This window comes from Schistocerca serialis, chromosome 4, assembly GCF_023864345.2.
Source record: "Schistocerca serialis cubense isolate TAMUIC-IGC-003099 chromosome 4, iqSchSeri2.2, whole genome shotgun sequence".
In the NCBI taxonomy this organism is placed as follows: domain Eukaryota; kingdom Metazoa; phylum Arthropoda; class Insecta; order Orthoptera; family Acrididae; genus Schistocerca; species Schistocerca serialis.
In genome coordinates this window covers 450,004,803-450,029,114 of record NC_064641.1, presented here as the reverse complement: position 1 = coordinate 450,029,114, position 24,312 = coordinate 450,004,803, and the positions used below count along the sequence as shown (strand labels likewise).

Sequence of the window (24,312 nt, the reverse complement as noted above, 5' to 3'; positions counted from 1 at the left end):
CATTAAAAGTAGTAAAAGAGTTTTGCTATCTGGAGAGCAAAATAACAAATGATGGTTGAAGCAGAGATGATATAAAATGAAGACTAGCTCTGGTAAGGAAAGCATTTCTGAAGGAGAGAAATTTGTTAACATCAAGTATACATTTAAGTGTCAGGAAGTCTTTTCTGAAAGTATTTGTATAGAGTTTGGTCATGTATGGAAGCGAAACATGGAGAATAAATAGTTTAGACAAGAAGAAAATAGAAGCTTTTGAAATGTGGTGCTACAGAAGAATGCTGAAGATTAGGTGGGTAGATCATGTAACTAATGAGGAGGTGCTGAATAGCATTGGGGAGAAGAGGATTTGTGGTACAACCTGACTAAAAGAAGGGATCAGTTGGTAGGACACGTTCCGAGGCATCAAGGGATCACCAATTTAGTACTGGAGTGAAGTGTGAAGAGCAAAAATCATAAAGGGAGACGAAGAGATGAATACACTAAGCGGATTCAGAAGGATGAAGGATGCAGTAGTTACTTGGAGATGAGGAAGCTTGCACAGGATAGAGTAGCATGGAGAGCTGCATCAAACCAGTCTCTGGACTGAAGACCACAATAACAACAACAACAATACATACATAAACAGAAAAATAATTTTAAATATGAGATTCTTTAAATGAAAGGGTGGGAGAGGGGGAGGGGGAGAGAGAGAGAGAGAGAGAGAGAGAGAGAGAGAGAGAGAGACCTAACTCAAAAAGCATAAATGAGAGAACATTACAATCTTTGACGGTCAGGTAATGTTTGATGAAAGTACAAAAACATACCATTGGTTCCATACAGTTGCAGTTATAGTAGCAACTTTCTGAAATCTTCATAAATTTATCTGAAGCAATGTGCAAAGTGTCCCAAAGAATCAATACCAAGACCATGTTCCTCCCCTTTACTCTTGTGTAAACATACAACTCACAGAATTTTACAGCATTACATATAGTCAAACAGTTTAGGTTTTAGCTCCACTTCATAGGCAGCACATAGTAGCTGACTTTCATATATTTTTACTATGACATCCAGCACACCCCTTGTGTGTACAATTAAATAAACACTCTAAATCTTTCTTGTATCTGCTGAAAAAAACTCAATAATTACAAACAGAGAAGTTGTCGCTTCCCACTCTCACAACAACTGAAGTTACACATTCATAAATTTCTGTAGAACGTTGAACACAGGTCAGTTTCCAAATCTTAATTATTTTTAGCACTAATTGTTACTTTCCACTTTTATACATAATAATTTGAAGATATGTCTTTGTGAGGAATTGCTTATAACGAGCAAATACATCATGAAGTACAAGGAACAGTTAAGAGCACATTATAACAATAACTAAGAGTGTAATTGCAACAGAACAGTACATAGGAGATCATTTATTAGACAAATATCAGGGCTGTACCTGTGGCGACAATCTTTAGGAGTGCAAATCCACTTGGTGTGTGTAGAACACTATGCAGGATAAGCTTTCTAAACAAATGAAGGTAAGTGGTTTCTGGGCCATTTGTTACCTCTCCCACCAAAAGCAACTCATGGAATACTTTCATGCATGTAACTCCAATGGACAGCTGATCACAATCAGACACATAATTCCATGTTTGATATCGAGGGAATACTTCATTCAAAATGAAAATAAGTCCTGGTAAAACCAATTCACTGTAGGCATATGTCTTTTCTTCTGATGTAACAGTTGTGTTAGGCTGAAAGAATATAACACCACTATTTCTATTCATTGTAGTACTACACTCATATGATGATGATGACGATGATGATTGTAATGAACACAATGACAACCAATAGTAAGTGACAAGTGTTAAAGATATTTATGTATTCTACACACAAACAGAAAAACGTGGTGAACGTCATAAGAATAAAATACAGAATATATTTGTAATTGCAGGAATATTTGACTAAATCATCAAAAAATGACCTGTACCTTCTCACAACTACAATTGCAGAGAAATTAAATAAAATCAATGCCTAGAATCCAAGAGGCATATTTTTTTTATAGTGTACTACTAAATTAATGACTTATAGACTTTAACAAAGGAATACTGTCAGTTTTAAATTACATATTGTTACTTTCAAAACTGGACTATTACTTCTTCCATAAATACAAAACTTACCTTGATAATCTTATACAAGAAATTTAAATAAGATTTCAATAATGCATAAGTGCCACTTGGGCATTCTTCATTATAAAGCCAGTCACCAATGGTTCTGACATACAGATAATTGCCCGATATGAGTGTAAGATTTAATGGGGCATTCTCTAATGTTGGAAATATCTGTAGCTGTTTCAGAACTGTATAAACTTTCATTCGGTCTTGTGATGCAAGTGTGGTCATTATGTCTAAGCATGAGCTGAATACCTTAGCTGAAGCTCGCTTAATTCTTTTGAATCTGAAAGTGAAACAATTACAATATTAGGAACAATCTCTCAGCATTATTTGATAAGAAACACATCAAATAAATAGAATGTACTATTCACTGGAGAATACAATATACATTAAAAAAGATAAAAACACATAGGAGAACAATGTTTCACAGGAAATGTTCAACAAAAATGCTTTCTAATGCAAACACTAAAATCTACCTCATATAATTTATTTATTTATTTATTTATGCATTTATTTTACCTGGCAAGATTAGGGCCTTCAGGCCCTCTCTTACACCTAACCAGGCATACTCAGATTCAACAAATTTCAGTGTCTACAGAAAATTAGGACATATAACATGTTATACAGTATTAATGTTAAAGAAAAAAAAAATAGAGATTATAAAAGTAGTACAATGATAATTATAACAATCAAAAAATAATTATAACAATCAAGAATAATAAAAATAATAATAATAATGATAATAATAATAATAATAATAATAATAATAATAATAATGACTATGTATATGAAAGTAAACATATTTTTCTTTTATGAGTGTCAGTCCTATTGCTAGTTGGGAATTTTCTCGTTATATTCTTGCAGCTTGTGAGTTATTCTCATCAAGCAGAGACATAAGACGATGGAATGGGGTGAAAGAGATATAGAAGAGGTAGATAGGTTACAGGAAGAGAAATAGAATGGTAAAATTCGAAGCTATGATGGAGAGGAGAAAGAAAAAGATGAGGGGGGGGGGGGGGGGGGGCACAACAATGGTGGCTATACCGTCCCTAATATGTAAGTCTTAAGTTCCCTCTTGAATGTTGAGTGGTTTTGGATAAGATGCAGATCACAGGGGAGCGCGTTCCATAGTCGTATGGCTGAGATGGAGAATGACACGGAGAAAGATTTTGTGTTATGTAAAGGTACAGCCAAGATGCTAGACGTATCCGATCTGGTATTGCGGTTGTGGAATGATGATAGGTGTTTAATGTGAGAAGATAAGTATTGGGGGCACCAGTGGCTAAGAAATCGATGAAGTAAGCACATCGTGTGGAGATCGCGTGCCTTATGTGGGCGTATCCAACCTAGCTGGGAGTATGAAGGACTGATATGATCATACAACCGTATGTTGCATATGTATCTAACACAAGCATTCATCACTAGCTCGAGGCATCTCGAATTTTCATTATTTGTGCCATGTTGAACTACATCACAGTAGTAAAGATTAGGCAAGACTAGTGTTTGGACTAATTTTTGTTTAACATGGGTTGGAAATATTTTTCTAAATTTTTGAATTGCATGTAGGGAGGAGAGCGATTTCCGGCAAGCTGTGACTGTTTGTTCTTCCCAGTTTAGGTGTTCATCCAAGATTATTCCAAGGTCTTTTACTGTTTTTTGGTATGGTAGTTGGGTACCATTGAGGAGTATTTGAGGGACTGTTTCGCGAAAGTACCGACTGATTAACTTTGGATGAGATATAAGTATGACCTGGGATTTCTTGGGGTTTAGTTTCAGACCTAGGTTCTGTGCCCATAGAGAAACAGAGCAAAGATCTGCGTTCATACTCGCTACTGCGTCAGCAATGTTCTTGGGGCTTGCACTTATGTACAGTTGGATGTCATCGGCATATAGATGGTAGTTGCAGGAGTGAATCACTGAAGAAATATCATTAATGTACAGTGAGAAGAGTAATGGACCAAGGACGGAGCCTTGGGGAACTCCAGAGCGCATGTTTTTCCATGATGACTTTTCCGACCCACAAATGACTTGTTGACTTCTGTTTTTGAGGTAGCTGTCGAACCAGTGTATTGCGCTGTTTGAGAAATTCAGCTGCTTCATTTTAATTAGTAATATATCAAAGTCAACTGTATCAAAAGCCTTGCTAAAGTCAAGCAGTGTTAGGATGGTAGCTTCACGTCTGTCCATAGCATGTTTAATGTCATCAGTTACTTTGATTAATGCAGCTTGCTGTACTATGGTGCTTTTGAAAGCCTGACTGATATTTGTCGTGGATGTTATGAGTTTTGAGGTAATCCGTCAGCTGTTCATGGACGATGTATTCTAGGGCTTTAGATATTGCAGGAAGTATGCTGATCGGCCTGTAGTCACCTGGCGACTTAGGGTTGTCAGTCTTGGGTATAGGTTGAATTAAGCTTTGCTTCCACTCAGTAGGATATGTACTACTGACAAGAGACAGGTTGAAGATGTCTGTGATAACTGGAGTAATAGTGTTTACGACGTTCTTAATCATGCCAATGCTCACTCCATCATTTCCTACTGCCTCGGAAGAGATTCTCATAATTGCCTTGTGTACTGTGCCGGTAGTGACATGTTTTAGGAAAAACTTGTCTCTCGAGAGATTGATATCTTGGGGCTGGTAATTTGTCGCTGCGTGGCAGTTTACGGCTGTTGAGAAGAAATCGTTTAATTCTTCTGCAGACGCTTGATAAACAGCGTCAGATCTTCGCTTCCCTATACCGAAACTGCGCAGCTTTTTCCACAGTGCAGCAGGTTTTGATATGCCGCATACGACAGAGCGGGCATGTCTGATTTTGGCATTCCTCACGCTTTGCTTGGTTCTATTTCGGAGTTTCCTATAAGCTTCGTACGCCTCGGGAGTTGGGTTACGCTTGAAGGCCCTATGTGCAGCATCACGTTCATTCATTAACTGGCGTAATGCAGTGGTGAGCTACGGAGCGGGAGCTCTCTTTACCTTGACAGTGCGTTGAGGAGCATGTTTATCATACAGTGCAATAATTTTGCGACATAATTCCCGAATTTTTCCGTCTAACCAATATCAAAAAGCTTTGACAAGTTAAGTAACTGGCAAAATTTATGCACAAGAGTCAAGTACTGGTTTGATATTTTCTTAAAAAATAATATATAACAATTACGTTATTATCAAAGTGGATAAAAATAATCATCTTATTAAAAATAGTCATAGGGTTACTCTGGGATTGGGAGTAACCCACCACTCCTCATTCCTCTTTCCAATACCCTACATATTTTCTTTATGTGTAGCAAATGGCTGGTTTACAAAAGACCAAAGCTGTATTCTTCTAGCTCCACTCTCAGTGCTGAAGTCAAAAATTATAAAGTGTGGTTGATCATGACAACTTTACGTTTGCAAATATGTAACTAGATGGTTGCAGGACAACCACATGCTGGAAAATCCCCAGCCCTGGATTGAAAATGTGCTCTAGAGACTGGAAGTTCACCTCTTTCTTGCATCATGCACATTAGATATCTTGATACAATGTGGGAGAAAGAGCCCCGTCAACAAAAACAAAAAAATTACAACTGGGGGTAAAATTACAGTTGCTAGTTTGTACAGGGGCAGGGAGGGGGGGGGGGGGGAGGGGGTGTCGCGAACTACATGCTAAAAATTGACCATGGGGTAGTGATGGGGGCTGGGGAGAGGGGGTGGGGGTTACAATGGTCACTTCTTAAGATTTTTTCTGAACATCTTGAAAACTGTAACTTCTACCAAAATGTTTCCCAGTACAAAATTGAACTACAGTAAATTTCCCACAAAAATGGTTCCATACATTTTTTTCTATAGGACTAATAGCTTCCATGTTATAGAGGCGGAAAAAAACATATTATTAAAAATTGTGCTTTAATGGTATACAATTAATGTTTATTGTTAAATAATGTGACTTAAAAATGAATATTAAATGTCTGTACTGCATCTGAGCGCATTAGAACCACGTTAAGGGATAAAGTGTGTTCTGTGGGTGTAAGAAGTTGGAAACATGGGTTGGATATCAGAAGCATGATTCTGGTCCTGTGCTTCCCTCCTTCATAGGTCTGTAAAATGAACTGTGAGCATGCAATTCTTCATTTTCTCTAATGTACTAGGTCACAAAAAGCAACTACAGAGTGTTTCACAAAGTTATGAGTATGCCAACTCTTCCACAGCTAGACTAATCCCTGGTGATATGGTGGGAGACATGCTCTGGTAGGGAAGGGGGCGGGGGTGGGGGCGAGTTGTTATTTTCCACAAAGTGTGTTAACAATATATGGAATACAAATATGGCTTACTATAAAGGATAGTCAAATAAAAATGAAACGCATGGAATAAAAGTAAGTAAACACTGTATTACACAATGGAAAATCCAAGATGGAATGTAAGAATATCATGAAAAGAACTGTCAGAAAATGAGCTTTTGGCCAACTACAACTAGGCCTTCATTGGAAATAGGCAACAAAACACACCTTAGCTGTCAGAGACTGTGGTGGTGGTGGTGGTGGTGGTGGTGGTGTGTGTGTGTGTGTGTGTGTGTGTGTGTGTGTGTGTGCGCACGCGTGCTTATGTTGTGTATATCCGACGAATGACTAGTTGGCCAAAAGCTCAATTTCTAAGTGTGTTTTTGTTGTGTCTATCTGTGACTCAGTATCTCCTCTATATGGTGAGTAGCAACTATCCTTTTCATAATATTGCAAACACTTTATTGTTTCCAAAAGAATCACCATAACTGTTACTGCACTTTCCTCACTATGAGAAAAGACAGTCCATGCCTGCATGGAAAAATGTTTGCAGATGCTTACAGAATCATTATTGTCCTCAAATGTGCACCTCTTTGTACATAGCAGATCAATGGAAATGAATGTCTTTCTTCAGGGCTCCAAATATGCAGTAATCACGTGGGGAGAAGTTGGGCCTATACAGAAGATGTGTAAGGGCTCCCCAGCAAAACGTCTGCAGCATACTCAAAACAATATTATTTTATGTTACAGAGGCTTGAGTCTTACCTAGTAATCATTGTGACAGTGTAGTTGACAGCATTTGTAAGTTCGGGACATAAATCCACTTTAGCTAGAAGCATGTTGTTGATTATATGAAGTCCTGTTAGCACATTCTCTTCAGCACTTGACAGGTCACCATCATCACTTGATAACTTCTGTTTGAAAAATAAAATTCTATAAGGCTACCGACATATAAGTATAATATTATAAATAGAGTATCACATGAAATTCCCTTATTCATATTTCTTCATCTTATTTTTGTGATATATTCCTGACAAACAACTTTGCCAGTGTACAAATCTAGAAGCTACACAGGATGTTTAAATTATAAAAACAAATGGATGGGACAAGCAAAAGCCATGAAGGGTAAAACTGTCAATTCTGTGACAAACAGACACAGGAATATCTGCTTCCACAGCTAAGCACTCAGCATGTCCGACTGCCATGTGGAGGACCCGAGCTCAGTTACCAGTACTGCCTGAGATTTTTCCTTGGTGGGAGGACTGGAACGGAGTGCACTCAGCCTCGTAATGCTAAACGAGGAGCTACTTGAATGACAAGTAGCAGTTCCCAAGTTGACAAAATTCCAATGGGAGGGAGGGTGATGTGCTAACCCAATGCCCTTGCATATCTCAATAAAATGGCGACATTGGCAGAGGCTGGCACACCAGTTGGTCTGAACTCAATGATCCATCAGGGAGAGTGTGCAGAGCTGGTTATGAAGTGAGGTGTAGCATGTATGAGATAGCAGTAAATTTCATTATGTTGGCTCAGTACTAACATCAAAATGACAATTCAAATTCATGTTCAAATAACTGAATGATTGCTCACTGTATAAAAGAAAAATAAGCAGCTAGAGAACGCAAGATGTGACCAGCAGAAGATATAACAAGTCTCACAATGTGTCTCTCATGTAGCTAAAAAGGCAGCTACTGCTTTCCTTCAATATTCTGTCGGTAAATAATGCTTCAGCAGTTTTATTCTGTTTTCATAAATTATGTAAACAAATCCCTCCTTCAGTATCTGTGTACAGATGTGATAAGGCTAGATCTCTATGATGGTAACAACTGAAGGCAAGAAATATTACTTGTGGCATTCAATACTAGTGCGAGTCTGTTTCACATTCTGTTTTGGAGAAGAACAAGGTTGGAAGCTACTTCTCCTCACCTTATAATACAAGGACTAGTAACATTACTGTCAACTGTCTTATTAAACCTCTCTTTGATGTACTCAGTATATTTACAATATACAAAAAAGGGGCATGCACATAGGTATGAGACCTGTGGACAACTGTCCCAGATTCTTGTTTGTCTGCTAGTGACGTCGTTGCTATTTGGCTCCTGTTGACAAACTGATGCAATGTGTGGTCCCATGGTTGATCTATAGCTATATGATAGTGTTTTGCTCTAACCACTGCATAAACACCATCAGAGGATGTAACAGATAAACTCATTATGAACCAGATCTTTTGAAAATCGTGTTGATTGTTCCAGGTGCATTGTCACTAGTAGTTGCTCCTTCTAATGGAAAAATCAGTGATGCTCAAATTTTTATCAATTCTTTGAAAAGATTACAAGTTGTGTCATTTCTGTAGTATCAGTGCTGTTACCCACAGCAATTAAAAATTCTTCCAATCAAAAACTTTCTGCCCCCCACCCCAATTTCTACCCATCTGTCGAAAGCACATCTAAAAAAAAACCACTTAAGTGTTTTTCCTCCTCATCAAAGGACAGTTATAAATGGAACATCTAGTAAACATTTTCTAATAAATTCCCATTTGTCACACGATTTAGAATATTTAGCAGTTTCATTGCCTGTCACAAAGTTAACTCTGACACTGCAGCAGTCATGCATTTTTGTTTTTGAACATTTACTACCAAGTTCTTCCCCAACTTTCATACCCTAGCTTTTCATACTGATCCATTAGTTTTTTAGTTGAGTTGCATATTTTGAAATAATGTGTATCTTTAAATTGTATTTTATGTTAATAAACATGCTGCACAAGAAAACTAAAGGAAAAAATAGAAATTAAAAAAAAAGGAAACAAGGAAATAAAGGAAAAACATAAAAAATGGACAGTAAAAAAAAAAAAAAGTGAAAGACCATATTTCCCTGTCCAACCATATATAGCCCAATCTAAAAATTCTCTCCCTCCACTTACTTTTCCATTCTTAATATTCAGAACTTTTCTTTTAGAATATGGGAAGGAGAGAGACAGGTTGATAATTAGAAGTCACTTGCTTATATCCACTTACAGAAAAAAGTGTCAGTACTGCATCCTCCGGTCTTTCAGGGCATGAATAATGACTCAGGGACGAGTTACAGAGTTAACATAAGGGGTTGCGATCAAGCCAGCACAAGATTTTAGTCATGTATTTGAAATATAACAGCTAGAAAAGTTACTGCTTTTCAATGGCCTAATGGTTTTTTGTGACGTTGCTAACAAATAATTTGGCAAAACTGACATCTGGTGCTGAAGCATCATTGCCTGTCTAAATACTAGCAAGGCTAATGGATCTGCTTTCGATGGCCTTTTTTTGCATCAACTGATAGGAAGCATTAGACAATGATTTGAATTTAATAACATCTGTCTGCTGCTACTGTCATCAAGGAATCGAATATCATTTACCTTACCAAGTTTGTTTCATGCCTGATAATGCTCCAAAATCTGTACAGAATCAGAAGAGAACTGAAGGAGTTTAAAAACTGGAAGAAGAACCAAGATCTAGGACATCCCTTAAATGTAGATGTGTTAGTATCCATTGTAATAATGTGACTGCTATGACAGGTTAAAGCTAAGTTAGCAGGAATGAAAGAAACAGCATGCAGCTTCCTGGAGCAGATGGACCAAGTAGATTCAAGAGTCCCACTCACAAAACTATTATTGGTAAAGGATAGGATTACAGGTGATTCTGTAAATGGAGGAAAATTCAGCAAAAGGAAAAGACAACTACAGAATCTCATCTGATAAAAAGAAGAAACCCATGGCATAGTTGAAAATGATGATGAAAAATCAAGTATGGCAATGATAGTGACAAATAGCTGAGTGGGTGGGCTATGGGGCTATGAAGTGAAAGTATTTAAACATCAATTTGTACAATGATGATTAATATGCAAGTGGTGATGAAACAGGAGACTCTCGCAAGGACAACTTGAGTTTTGGACAGTGCATTTTTGGACACTGTTAGATTGGATTAGTGTTCTGACAAACAATGTTGTTAGGATACTGTAAGTGTAGAACTTTCTGTTGTGTGATTAGTGCATACTTACATGCAGTGACACTAAGTTTCTACACCACTTGCATAATTTGGCCAGATGATCACACATGCAGACCACTGACACAGTAATACGAGGGCGGTTCAGAAAGTAACCTCCGATTGGTCACAGTGCGGGTTGTGGGGGGAGTAGCGACGCCATCTGTGCGTTCACGCACTCAACAGGTCAGTCGGCATCAAGCCGAGGTTGAGTGAACGTCGTACCTGCGCTAGTTTAGTTTTGTGGCAGTTTGAAATGAGTGCTGCAATAGAAAACCCCGCCAAATGTGAAGTGCGTGCTGTCATAAGGTTTTTTACAGCCAAAGGATATTCTGCAGCAGCTATTCATCGTGAGCTTTGTGCCGTGTACGGACCAAGAGTTATGAGTGAAGGAGTTGTTCGTGAATGGGTACGTTTATTTAAAAGTGGACGAGAAAACGTTCATGATGAAGAGAGGAGTGGTAGACCATCATTGGTGACTGACGAACTCGTTCAGACAGTTGATGCAAAAGTTCGTGAAAATCGACGTTTCTCAACGTCGGAGTTGTCTGCTGGTTTTCCACAGATTTCTAAGACTCTCTTGTACGAGACAGTGACAGCAAGATTGGGTTACCGTAAGTTCTGTGCACGATGGGTGCCCAAAATTCTTACCGACCACCAAAAAACTCAAAGAATGGCCTCTGCATTAGACTTTCTGTCACGTTACGAGGACGAAGGAGAACCAATGTCAAACAGAATCGTGACCAGTGACGAAACCTGGATTAAGTACGTGAACCCTGAGACAAAAGAACAATCAAAGATGTGGGCACATTCAAATTCGCCTACCAAACCAAGAAAAGCCTCGCAAGATTTTTCTGCCAGAAAACTGATGGCAACGGTGTTTTGGGATGCCAAAGGGGTGTTGTTGGTTGAATTCATGGAACGTGGTACGACCATTAATCAAGACGTGTACTGTGAAACAATAAAAAAGTTACGACGGGCTATACAGAACAAACGCCGTGGTATGCTGACTTCCGGTATCGTTTTTTTGCACGATAACGCCCGTCCTCACTCTGCTCGCAGAACAACGGCCCTTCTTGAGTCCTTCAAGTGGGACGTTATCAACCATCCACCTTCCAGCCCAGACCTGGCGCCAAGTGATTATCACCTCTTCATGCATTTGAAGAAATGGCTCGGGTCACAGCGGTTTGATGACGACGAAGAGCTCAAAGATGCGGTCACAGGCTGGCTCCAGGCACAAGCGGGTGATTTTTATGCAGAAGGAATTTCAAAGCTTGTGAAGAGATACGATAAGTGCCTCAATCGCTATGGAGACTATGTAGAAAAATAGTGCAAAGATGTAGTTGTAAGATGTATATATTAAAATATTTTTATTTAACTTGGTGTATTTTTTTAAATCAACCGGAGGTTACTTTCTGAACGGCCCTCGTATTATTGTCATGGGCACAGCCAGTCACACTTCAAACACTGCCATAACAAAGGTTATAGTACAGATAAGTGTACTCCCATTCCTCGCTTCCCGGCACAGCAGGAACACAGCCATGGCACACACTGCTACTATGAGTGATGTGAATAGTTCTGTGATCCAGTGTAAAACAGCATTAACATATTAAAAGTGAGAGCAACAGCTTGTAAGATGGTGATAAGAAAGAGGTGCGAGGAGGGATATGCATCACCTACATAGATGGCTTCTCTTCTTTAGTTCTACCCCCACATAATGAACAGTTCATCAGTATGCCACGTTCTACATTCAAATTCTGAAATTCAATAGAACAGTTTGGGTTCCAATATAGAGAAGGCTTTTTACACGTTAAGTGAGAATGTACTTAATTCATTAGACAACAAATTAGAGGCTACTGGCATTTTCTGTGACCTGTCGAAAACCTCTGACTGTGTGCATCACAGCATACTCTCAAGTAATTCAAAATATTATGGTGCCATCAGCAGTGCTGCAAAATGGTTGGAGTCTTACCTGACTAACAGGAAACAAAGGATGCCATTGTGAAATACCTGTGGAGTAAGCAATCAGTCTACATCTGATTGGGAATAAATTACATTTGGTGTTCCTCAACATTCCATCTTGGGTCTGTTGCTTTGTCTCGTGCACATTAATGACCTCTCAATCTGTTACATCGCCAGATGTTAAGTTTGTTTTGTTTGCAATAAATAACAAATCACGTACAGAAATAATCAATTTTTGACAGTATAATGTAAAATCTACTCACCAAGCAGCGTCAGGAGAACATGCATATAAAAAAAAAAGTTTCACACATGCAAGCTTTTGGAACAATGGCTCCTCCTTCTGGCAAAAGGGCTGAAGGGGAAGGAAGAGGGGTGAAGGCAAAGGATTGGAAAGGTTTAGGAAAAGGGGTAGACTTCAGAAAAGTCACCCAGAATCCCAGGTCAGGAGAGACTTACCAGATGGGATGAGAAGGAAAGACTTCATAGATGAATATTTTAACAGGGACTGTTAGACCAGTTTACATAACAGTGTCTGTCAGATTTCAGTTCTGACAGCACTTGGTCACAACAAACAAGATTAGGTATTCTGTGTATGATAAATTTATTAAAGTGCATAACTATGTTTAATTCTGACAGTGTATTAATTCTGTAAATATTAGCAGTTCCAGTTTATTGTAATGTATTCATATATTTTGACAATCTCCTACTAAATCACCAGGAAAGAGAGTATTATATTCAAATATTCTGTTTTTTTTATGTTATACTTTGTGACATGTTCCACACCCATGAAAATCATCTCATTTTTGGATCTATGGAACGAAAATTGAATCTAATCTAATAATAAATGTCATACAGAGGTAGTAAATTTGTTTAAGTAACAAAAACAAACATCAGAAAAAACTGTAAAAAGCACTGCAAAATAAAGTTAATAGGATAAGGCTTTTACATTCAACACAGAGTTTTGTGATCATCAACATTCACTCAATGTATTAATAATATACTATACATACAAACCTCTTCAACCAGGGCCTTTTGCTCATTATAAACAGCTTCATAAAAACTGAAATTCTCAACATGCCAGCTGATTAACGGAGGTGCAATGAATGTACCTCGAGTGTTTTGAAGAAGAAAATTTGAGAATTTCATTGGCTTTCTAGTACCTTGAAGTCTCCAAGTGTCCGATGATTCTTGACAAATATTTCTGTTCATATCTTCTTCACTTACAATATCGCCAAACCGTTCCATCCTCACTAACTCTGAATGTATCTGAAATTTTAAGCAAGCAATAAATGAATCTGAAAACTACAATTACTTTAAAAAAATTGTGTTCATAACAAACATACCTTCCGAGCACTGTCTGCACTATCAGAAGATAATGCCTGAACAACTCTAGCAAATGGTAAGAATTGTCCGATGGGAAATTTGAGAGCAAGAAGCTCACATAGAAGCCTCAGGCCATGATTTTTTCTTGTTTTCCAATAAGTATCAACTATTGTTGGATGATCTAGCACCGAGCCAATGAGATCACTCAATCCCTTCATGCAGCATATTGTATTTTCATCAAAATTATTTGCAATGACCAGCAGAAGTAAATATACAGTTCGGTATGCAACTGCTGATAGTTTGGTAACATCCTAGGTAGTAAAAGAGAAAAAAAAGTGGTTTTATTTATAGTGACAATTACAACATAAGTTTCTCAGTGTAAAGTAACACCTTTCATGAATATATATCTGCGTGTGTGCACTCCACGTGGGAAAAATATCTGGTGTCTGTATATGTGTGGATGGATATGTGTGTGTGTGCGAGTGTATACCTGTCCTTTTTTCCCCCTAAGGTAAGTCTTTCCGCTCCCGGGATTGGAATGACTCCTTACCCTCTCCCTTAAAACCCACATCCTTTCGTCTTTCCCTCTCCTTCCCTCTTTCCTTCAACAGTTTGTTGCGAAAGCTTGAATTTTGTGTGTGTGTGTTTGTTTGTGTGTCTATCGACCTGCCAGCGCTTTCGTTCGGTAAGTCAAACACAAATCTAAACACTTTTTAATCTACATTATACACACAAAATACTTGATTTATGCAAACGAAATATTTGATTAAAATGAGCTGTGCCACAAAACTTAACGAAGTTCACCTCTTCTCTAGTCAGTATGCATCTACAACATACAAGAGCAGTTCCATGTTGGACAGCCAAAAACAATCCGCCAAGTAGCAAGATCATGATAATATAGCACATGAAATGGCAGTAGCTACAGTGGAAGTACTTTCCTTATACTCATGAATATAACACACACAATATTTTATCTGCTCCACTGGCCTATCAAAGAGGGCATGACCACTGATACATGAGAACTCCGCAAATGCAAATTTCATAATGGAAACAATAAAAAATTAGGAGAGACTAGCATTCACTGATTGATGCATTGCACATAAACACAGATAACAGTGCAGAAGTATTACTAGCTTTTGATCTGATGCCTTTTTTCTAGAACAAAAATACTCTCATTTAAATAAAGACACTCAAATGCCTACATCCTACGAGTGGCAACACTGAACGTCTATGAACAGTTACTCAGGATGACAGTAATGGAGAGAGAGGAAAAGTGAGTTGTAATAGAGAGTTGGTAAGATGTATGAGACAAGGAGGGTATATGGAGGTAATGGGAGGCATGACGAAGGGAAGACAGATGGGTCTCAACAGATGTATCAAAATGAGGACTCAAAAGTTTACATTCATAGTCCCAGAAGACATCAAAATGTGATTGACAATGTTGCGAAGAATGTGGTTGCATTTTCCAAGAACTAGGCAATACCAGATTAGGAGAATGTCATCTTTTTAGACCTCATTTTGCTACTTCTACTGAGACCCACTTGTCTCCACCTCCATCATGCCTCCTATAACCTCTCCCCTTTTCATGCCCCATACATATTACCTCTACCCATTTGCCTCATGCCTTTTGTCTCTTCTCACACCAGTCAATATAAACAACCACTCACAAACAATGTTATCACAGGAGCAGGTAGGTGCATATGGGAGGCTGTATGGTGATGCATCTACTGATAGGAGGCTGTATGGTGATGTATTTACTGAAAAAGAAAGAGAGAGGTAACCTTGAAGCTTGTAAGATCACTAAACTGTTACATTTTTCTATATGGCACACATCTATCAGCTACAGGACAATGATTGCTTTCCTTTATTCTGGAATTACCATTGATGTGGTATTTTGCTGATCTGGTCCACTTTCATCCCTGAAACTTGCTTTTTTCCTATTTTTGTTACTGTCTTTCGTTTTCTATCTAGAACTAATTTTTTCAGAGTTTCCTCTTTTTTAGTGTATCTGTTTTCCACCTAGTAACCACTCAATGCTTCACAAGTTAAGGGTTGAGTTCTCAGCACTGGCAATGTTTTCTGTAAGAAGGACTAGAATGGGATGCACTAAGTCTCAGAGATTGAATTAGGAGCTATTTGAAAGAGAAGCAGCACCTACAATGTCTAGAGACCTGAAAAAGGATTGTGGAATGTCTTTCCATACCACATGTGAATGCTGCCATTGGTCAATCTACATCACATTGTAATTTGGGCCAGATCATAGTGTTACATACTTTAGTCATTATTACTGCAATTACTTCTTTTTAAAACTATTGTCATAATAGCTTTTTCATTTTCTATGCCTTCTTCACAGCATTTTCTCTCTTACCAGTCAAACCGTGGACCCTTGCCTATTGTACGTCTGCCATTTCCACAAACTTACATGCATATTAGGACAAATACAGTCTTACATAATCTTTCTGAAATCTTGTATGATGCTTGGTACCTCTTCTAATGGACTTACAATTTAAATATGTAACTGTGGCTGCCAACCATCCTTTCACGAAGATCTTCTCTGTTTGCCTCAGACTCCAAGCATCATTACTCTGAATCTACAAAATCACACTATTTAAGCCTGGACTTCAATTAAACACCTCAGCTCGTTTAGTAAAAACCTCTAACTTTAAGACAGTAATTTCATTCATCCCATTTCAGGACAGAATGTTGCCCTCCAATAGCTGTAGCAAATTCCAAATAGCCTCTGTTTGTTTGTTTGTGTGTGTGTGTGTGTGGGGGGGGGGGGGGGGGGGGGGGGTATCTCAGCTACTTAAAATCTAAACACACACTCCACACTGCCCACCCAGTCATCAACATGTTTTATGGACTCCTGAAGTAGTCTCAGTCCCCTCAAAAGGCCAAAACCACGCTTACCCATGCTGGACTAGTGAAGGATCCTCTTTTATCCTTGTCATGCCCCATGCCCTTCAATGGCTGCATTTCCCCACCATCTGCCTGAACACAGTAACTAAAAACACATATAACACTTTATGCAGAAAATTTACAACTTTCTTTCAATCACTATCTTCTGCCATTTCTGCCCAGTCAGACCCAGTAACTTTCCAGGAATTCAACTCCAAACGCACTTCACCTTCCTTCCCCGAAGCCTTCCAATGAGACTAATATCACATCTGTGAAATGAAAGCTAGTCCTGGCCTTGACACCTATTTCTCACAATATCACTCTTCCCTAAAAAAGTCATCCCATCTCTTAATCTAACATGATCTCCAGCAGCTACTCCAAAGATAGCAATTCCTCATACACCCACCTTCTACTTGTTTCTCAAACTTTACAAATTGACCTGCCATGGCTTCCCCATTGGTTGCTGTGCCAAAATTGGTTACAATGATCCAATGAACACTTGGAAAGGTCCTGTACTTTTTATAAATAGAGCTTCCACACAACTGTCTGCAGTGTCCTTGCATCTAAAGCCTGTTTTATACCAGTGACTTTCTGGTCAAAATTGACAACTCAAAATACACGCAAATCAGCAACCAATCATGATACTAGTGTGTGTATGACATCAGTGATCTATAAATTGTGCCGAGTGTGGAGTTCTAAATTTCCGAGTATGCTGCACACTGCCCAAAACCATGAAACTATGGGGACATCTACTAACATTGCAAGTTAACCCGCTCTGGCCGAGTTCACTCCTGTTATAGAAATAGATTTTGTGCTTGTCTTTTTAATCTTTATTGTGTTGTTTCATTTGTTTTCATGATGCATTAAAAAGTTAGACAAGGTCTTGGTAGTTTTTCCTACTACTGTTTTCCTACAGAAGAAGTGAAATATCTGAAACCAAAAAGTGAGTTACATTAAAAAAAAAACACACACACACCTACATTACGCATGAATAAGATTGTAAACAGACAAACGTGTTCCAATGAAAATTATCTCAACAGTGAAAAGGTAAGAATTATTTGACTAGAAAAATATTTTTGAATACATTTTGGCACTTAGGAAGGTAATAAGGCACAAAAGACAAAATAAAAAGATGTTTTTAACTGTGTTCAAGATACTGTTATATGCATTTGCAAGTATATATTTTCTCAAGCAAATACATGTACATGTTCTGAAATGTTTGGCTGACACTTTTCCTATTATTTCAGTTCTGAGGAATGTAAAGAATTTACTGCATGGTCTTTGACAAGAACTTCCACTATGAATTCCACTTTGGTCATTAATAAACTCTATTATCATTGCTTGTTCCTACATTTTGTCACTATATTTTGACTGTTTCATCACAGGATAGTCCCCCATACCATCACTTTCACCACTCAACTGCTAAATAGCACAGCACAGTACCTCTCACAACATATGCAATAGGCTATTTTCCTACATTAAAAATATGGTTAGATTACTGTTATTCTGATTGATTATAATATTTAAATAGCATTTATAGTCAATATTCTCACAAAATATCTGTTTTTTGTGTAATTAAAGCTTAAAAATCATTAAATATCAAGAACTGGTCATATGATCGAAAATGCTCTGTTACTGGCTGATGCTCTGGTGACATCAAAGCTAGGAGTAATAAGAAGCTATACTTGTGTTATAGGAGTGTTAGCTGAGGTTACAAGGTTTTTACGTATTTTTACTACAAAAACAGTTTAGCTATTCAGAGCCTTGTGAAAGTTGATCATTCATGCTCCATGCATTTACCAAGGGTTGATAAGTGCAACAACAGACACTGTTTTCCCTGCTCCCTGCAACATCATTAAACTTGCTCAAAACAAGGGACTAGTACAACTTTTGCAAATGGGTCCATATATTATAACTAGATTGTCAACTATCAGTCATGAGCTATGACCCAAATCACAAAAAAATTATTCCTGGTAAAACTTAGTGCCAATTTCCTGTGTAAAGGGTACTCATCTCTCAGGCCTATCATGACACAATGGATAGTGCGTATGACTGGAGTGCAAGAGGTCACATGTTCGATTCCTGGAAGGTTCATATATATTTTTAAAGTTTTATGCGAAACACAAAAATAGCGTTGGCACAAACTGATTGTAGCAGTTGTTTCACTTGTGGGATGTATTATATATAGCTTCACAATAGTCTTAGTCTAAGAAATGGACCACAGAGGATAAAGGCATTTATTTTGTGAACAAACAATTCACTTTTTTGGAAAGCATCGCTAGTAATGAAAATATAGCCATACATCCACAATACAATGAGGTGTGGGATGACGAGGTTACACGAAGAGATATAAAGCACGTACAACATGCAGGTGACACAAATGTAAGGACTGTGATGTTTATGAGGGTAAATTAATGTTAGCATCTGAAACAGACTTACTTCATCTTTATGTATGATGATGAAACTGCAAAAGTTTAAACAATAAGAATCCTAGCTACACAATACAAAGATAAAAATAATTTTTAATAAAGAAAAAATTGTATGGTCACATTAACTAGAAAATATCATTTTGAGCATGATGTGTGTGAACTGCGATTGCAGATTAAGCACATGTAAACAGCAAGGAAAACACAATACTATTCTGTTTCTGCTCGGTGTGGTGATGTCTCATTAATTGTGATTTGGATTTCATACGAGACGACTGTCAATATGTTTTACAAATAAGTTAAAATGTTCTTTTGGGTTAGATTCGAACCATCGAACTATGGACATCGTCTTATAAAATTCGACAGTTTATTGCACTAACAACTGAGCTACTGAATAACTGAGATGTAGCTAGGTAAAAAGACAATTTTCATTAGGAGTTTAATTTTGTTGAATGACGCTATCCTTCATTCTAAGAGTGGGAGAGCATACCTCGGGGATAAGTAAATGTTAACCTCACAGTGCAACACACTTTTAATTAAGTCAATGAACTTGTGTGTCGATGTGGTGGCAATTTGCCGGTGCACTGCAACCACATTTTATGCATCAACTCATTCTCTGGAATACTCAAAAATGTGTCGTGGTAACTGCCATCTGCTTCACATCTGCTGTGCAGCAAGCTACGTAAATTTAAGTATTGACTGTGTTTTTCATACGTGTCACTTATTTTTCCATGTGTTTTTGCTTTTAGGAAGCTTTAAGTTTCGAATACTAGTAACAGTGTTCCACAGATTCCGTGTCTGTATTGAATACAGTCCAGAGACAGTTAGTGCTTATTTTCATTGTTTCCAACAAGAAGTGTCTAGTAACCACAGTTTAGTCAGCTATCAGCCGCCTTTAGTGAATTAGCAGTCTAGTTAAAAGTTGATTAACACTCTACAGTAAATTGTTGATTTCTTATTATGGATAGGGTGTGTGACTCCTGTGTACGAATGCAGGAGGAGCTGGCCACTGTTTGCAAACAGCTGAACGTGCTCATGGCCGCGGTCAGCCGCCTTCAGGCTGCTGCCTCAGAGTGTAGTGACAGTGGAGAGTCTGGTGCGTCGCATGGTACACCCCAGGTGTTACGTGCTTCACCCACGGTCCCTGCTGTCGAGACATCTTCGCACGTACCGGGCACGGTTGGGCCACCCTCTCCCCAAGGGGAGTGGTGGGTTCAGCGGCGTTCACGTCACAGGAGGCGGAGGGTCAATGTGGAGGCTGGCCTTGTGGCATCGCCCACTCTGCCAGTGAGTGGACATGTGGCTGCTCCTTCAGCAAGGTCCGAGCAGGCATGTGGGGGGAGGGTTTATTAGTGATTGGGAGCTCCAATGTTAGGCGGGTGATGGAGCCCCTTAGGGAAATAGCGGAAAGGTCAGGGAAGGAGGCCAGTGTTCACTCTGTCTGCTTGCCGGGGGGGTCTCATCCGAGATGAGGAGGAGGCCCTGCCGGCGGCAATAGAGAGCACTGGGTGCACTCAACTACAAATTGTTGCTCAAGTCGGTACCAATGACTCCTGCCTTCTGGGTTCAGAGGTCATCCTCAGTTCATACATGCGGTTGGCGGAATTGGTGAAGGCAGAAAGCCTCACTCTCAGGGTGGAATCTGAGCTAGCTATATGTAGTATCGTTCCCAGAAGCGATCACGGTCCTCTGGTTTGGAGCTGAGTGGAAGGCTTAAACCAGAGGCTCAGACAATACTGCGGAGATCTGGGGTGCAAATTTCTTGACTTCTGCTATCGGGTGGAGAAATGTACGGTCCCCCTGAATAGGTCAGGCGTGCACTACACGCAGGAAGTAGCTACAAGGGTAGCGGAGTACGTGTGGACATGTGGGTTTTTAGGTTAGAGAATTCCCTCCCTAGGCCCGACAAGATGCCTCCTGAGATGCGACAAGGTAGCAGTGGGCAAAACGCAACAGGGAATAAAAATATTAATGTGGTAATAGTAAACTGCAGGAGCATCTATAGAAATGTCCCAGAACTGCTCTCATTAATAAATGGTCACAATGCCCAAATAGTACTAGGGACGAAAAGCTGGCTGACACCAGATGTAAACAGTAATGAAATTCTTAACTCAGATTGGAATGTATACCACAGAGAGAGGCTGGACAGTGAAGGGGGAGGCGTGTTTATAGCGATAAAAAGTGCAATAGTATCAAAGGACATTGACAGACATCCGAAATGTGAAATAATCTGGGTGGTCACGGTTAAAGCAGGCTCAAACATGGTAATTGGATGTCTCTATGGGCCCCATGGCTCAGCAGCAGTTGTGGCACAGCACCTGAAGGAAAATTTGGAAAATATTTTGAGTAGATTTCCTGACCATGTTATAGTTCTTGGTGGAGATTTTAGTTTTCCAGATATAGACTGGGAGACTCAAACATTTATAACAGGTGGCAGGGACAAAGAATCCAGTGAAATTTTTTTAAGTGCATTATCTGAAAACTACCTTGAGCAGTTAAACAGAGAACTGACTCATGGCAATAACATACTAGACCTTCTGGTGACAAACAGACCTGAACTATTTGAAACATTTAATGCAGAACAGGGAATTAGCGATCATAAAGTGGTTACTGCATCAATGATTTCAGCCATAAATAGAAATATTAAAAAAGGTAGGAAGATTTACTTTTTAGCAAAAGTGACAAAAAGCAGATTTCAGAGTACTTGACGGCTCAACATAAAAGTTTTCTCTCAAGTAAAGATAGTGTTGAGGATAAGTGGACAAAGTTCAAAACCATCATACAATATGCATTAGATGAGTATGTGCCAAGCAAGATCATAAGAGATGGAAAAGAGCCACCGTGGTACAACAACCGAGTTAGAAAACTGCTACAGAAGCAAAGGGAACTTCACAGCAAACATAAACATAGCCAAAGGCTTGCAGACAAACAAAAAATACACTAAGCGAAATGTAGTGTGAGGAGGGCTATGCGAGAGACATTCAATGAATTCGAAAGTAAAGTTCTATGTACTGACTTGGCAGAAAATCCTAATAAATTTTGGTCTTAGTCAAAGCGGTAGGTTGATCAAAACAAAATGTCCAGACACTCTGTGACCAAAATGGTACTGAAACAGAGGATGACAAACTAAAGGCCGAAATACTAAATGTCTTTTTCCAAAGCTGTTTCACAGAAGAAGACTGCACTGTAGTTCCTTCTCTAGATTGTCACACAGATGACAAAATGGTAGATATAGATATAGATGACAGAGGGATAGAAAAACAATCCAAATTGCTCAAAAGAGGAAAGGCCACTGGACCTTATGTGATAGTAGTTCGATTTTACACAGATTACACGAAGAAACTTGCTCCCCTACTTGCAGCAGTATACCGTAGGTCTCTAGAAGTGTAGCATTCCAAAAGATTGGAAAAGGGCACAGGTCATCCCCATTTTCAAGAAGGGACGTCGAACAGATGTGCAGAACTATAGACCTATACCTCTAACGTCAATCAGTTGTAGAATTTTGGAACACATTTTATGTTCTAGTCTGGAGACTAGAAATATACTCTGTAGGAATCAGCATGGGTTTCGAAAAAGACGATCGTGTGAAACCCAGCTCTCGCTATTCGTCCACGAGACTCAGAGGGCCATAGACACAGGTTCTCAGATAGATGTCGTGTTTCTTCACATCCGCAAGGCGTTTGATACAGTTCCCCACAGTCGTTTAATGAACAAAGTAAGAGCGTATGGACTATCAGACCAATTGTGTGATTGGATTGAAGAGTTCCTAGATAACAGAACGCAACATGTCATTCTCAATGGAGAGATGTCTTGTGATTTTAGGTGTGTCACAGGGGAGTGTCTTAGGACCATTGCTATTCACAATATATATAAATGACCTTGGGGATAACATTGGAAGTTCACTGAGGCTTTTCGCGGATGATGCTGTAGTAGTATATTGAGAGGTTGTAACAGTGGAAAAATGCTGGAGGATTTGCAATGAATTGACACACGGTGCAGGGAATGGCAATTGAGTCTCAATGTAAAAAATTGTAATACGCTGCGAATTCATAGAAAGAGAGGTCATTTATCATTTAGCTACAATATAGCAGATCAGCAACTGGAAGCAGTTAATGCCATAAATTATCTGGGAGTAGGCATTAGGAGTGATTTAAAATGGAATCACCATATAAAATTAATTGTCAGTAAAGCTGATGACAGACTGAGATTCATTGGAAGAATCCTAAGGAAATGCAGTCCGAAAACAAAGGAAGTAATTTACAGTACACTTGTTCGCCCACTGCTTGAATACTGCTCACCAGTGTGGGATCCGTACCAGATATGGGTTTATAAAAGAGATAGAGAAGATCCAACAGAGAGCAGCACGCTTCGTTACAGGATCATTTAGTAATTGCGAAAGCATTATGGAGATAACAGATAAACTTCAATGGAAGACTCTGCAAGAGAGACGCTCAGTAGCTCGGTACGGGCTTTTGTTGAAGTTTCGAGAACATACCTTCATCGAAGAGTCAAGCAGTATATTGCTCCCTCCTACGTATATCTCGCGAAGAGACCATGATGATCAAATCAGAGAGATTAGAGCCCACACAGAGGCATACCAAAAATCTTTCTTTCCACGAACAATAAGAGACTGGAATAGAATGGAGAACCAATAGAGGTACTCAAGGTACCCTCCACCACACACCGTCAAGTGGCTTGCGGAGTATGGATGTAGATGTAGAAGATGTAGACTTTTCAGTAGAACTACTTTTACATCATGATACTACGTACAATTTGCAATCCATTTTCCGAAATTCAAATTCCAAAACAAGACACCACTGTTGATTAGCGTTATGACAGTAGGAGCAGCAAGTTAGCCAGTGAAGTCACAGGCATCACCTGACTCGAATGGAGTGTTTTAGCAGGCGTTCAAATTATTTGAATTTCATTTCCATTTTTATAAAAGAGTACAGAAATTCCAGAGGAAACAAAGCATGTTAGAAGCATAAAATGACATTAAGCATAAAAAGACATAATTAATTGTTTAAGACGACTTTCAGAAAACAGTCATGTACCCTATTTTGGCACTGACTTGTAAACAAAAAAAAATAGACAAGACTTACTATGGAAATACATGCCAGGGACACTGTGGTAAAGTCACTTGTCTTGAGTACTTAACTGATAAAAGAAAGTTGATTTTGTAAAAGAGGCTTTGGAGACTACTCACTTCCTCCACTTGATCTCCACAGTTTTTGAGTGATTACCACTATTACTGCCAGATTACAAGCTTGGTGCATGAATGTTGTGTCCCTGAATATC

At 38.8% G+C, this 24,312-nt stretch overlaps 1 protein-coding gene across 2 annotated transcripts in view; it reads right to left on the bottom strand.

Moving 5' to 3' along the window:
* LOC126475087 (nucleoporin Nup188) overlaps nt 1–24,312 on the bottom strand; it is a 273,311-nt gene that overhangs the window by 143,838 nt on the left and 105,161 nt on the right. For both annotated transcript variants that reach the window (XM_050102653.1, XM_050102655.1), the window contains exons 8-12: nt 13,711–14,001; nt 13,382–13,633; nt 7,158–7,306; nt 2,148–2,424; nt 1,424–1,721 (exon numbers count right to left, since the gene is read on the bottom strand). In XM_050102653.1, the coding sequence (XP_049958610.1) occupies nt 1,424–1,721; nt 2,148–2,424; nt 7,158–7,306; nt 13,382–13,633; nt 13,711–14,001 (1,267 nt within the window). The remainder of the gene's footprint in view (nt 1–1,423; nt 1,722–2,147; nt 2,425–7,157; nt 7,307–13,381; nt 13,634–13,710; nt 14,002–24,312) is intronic.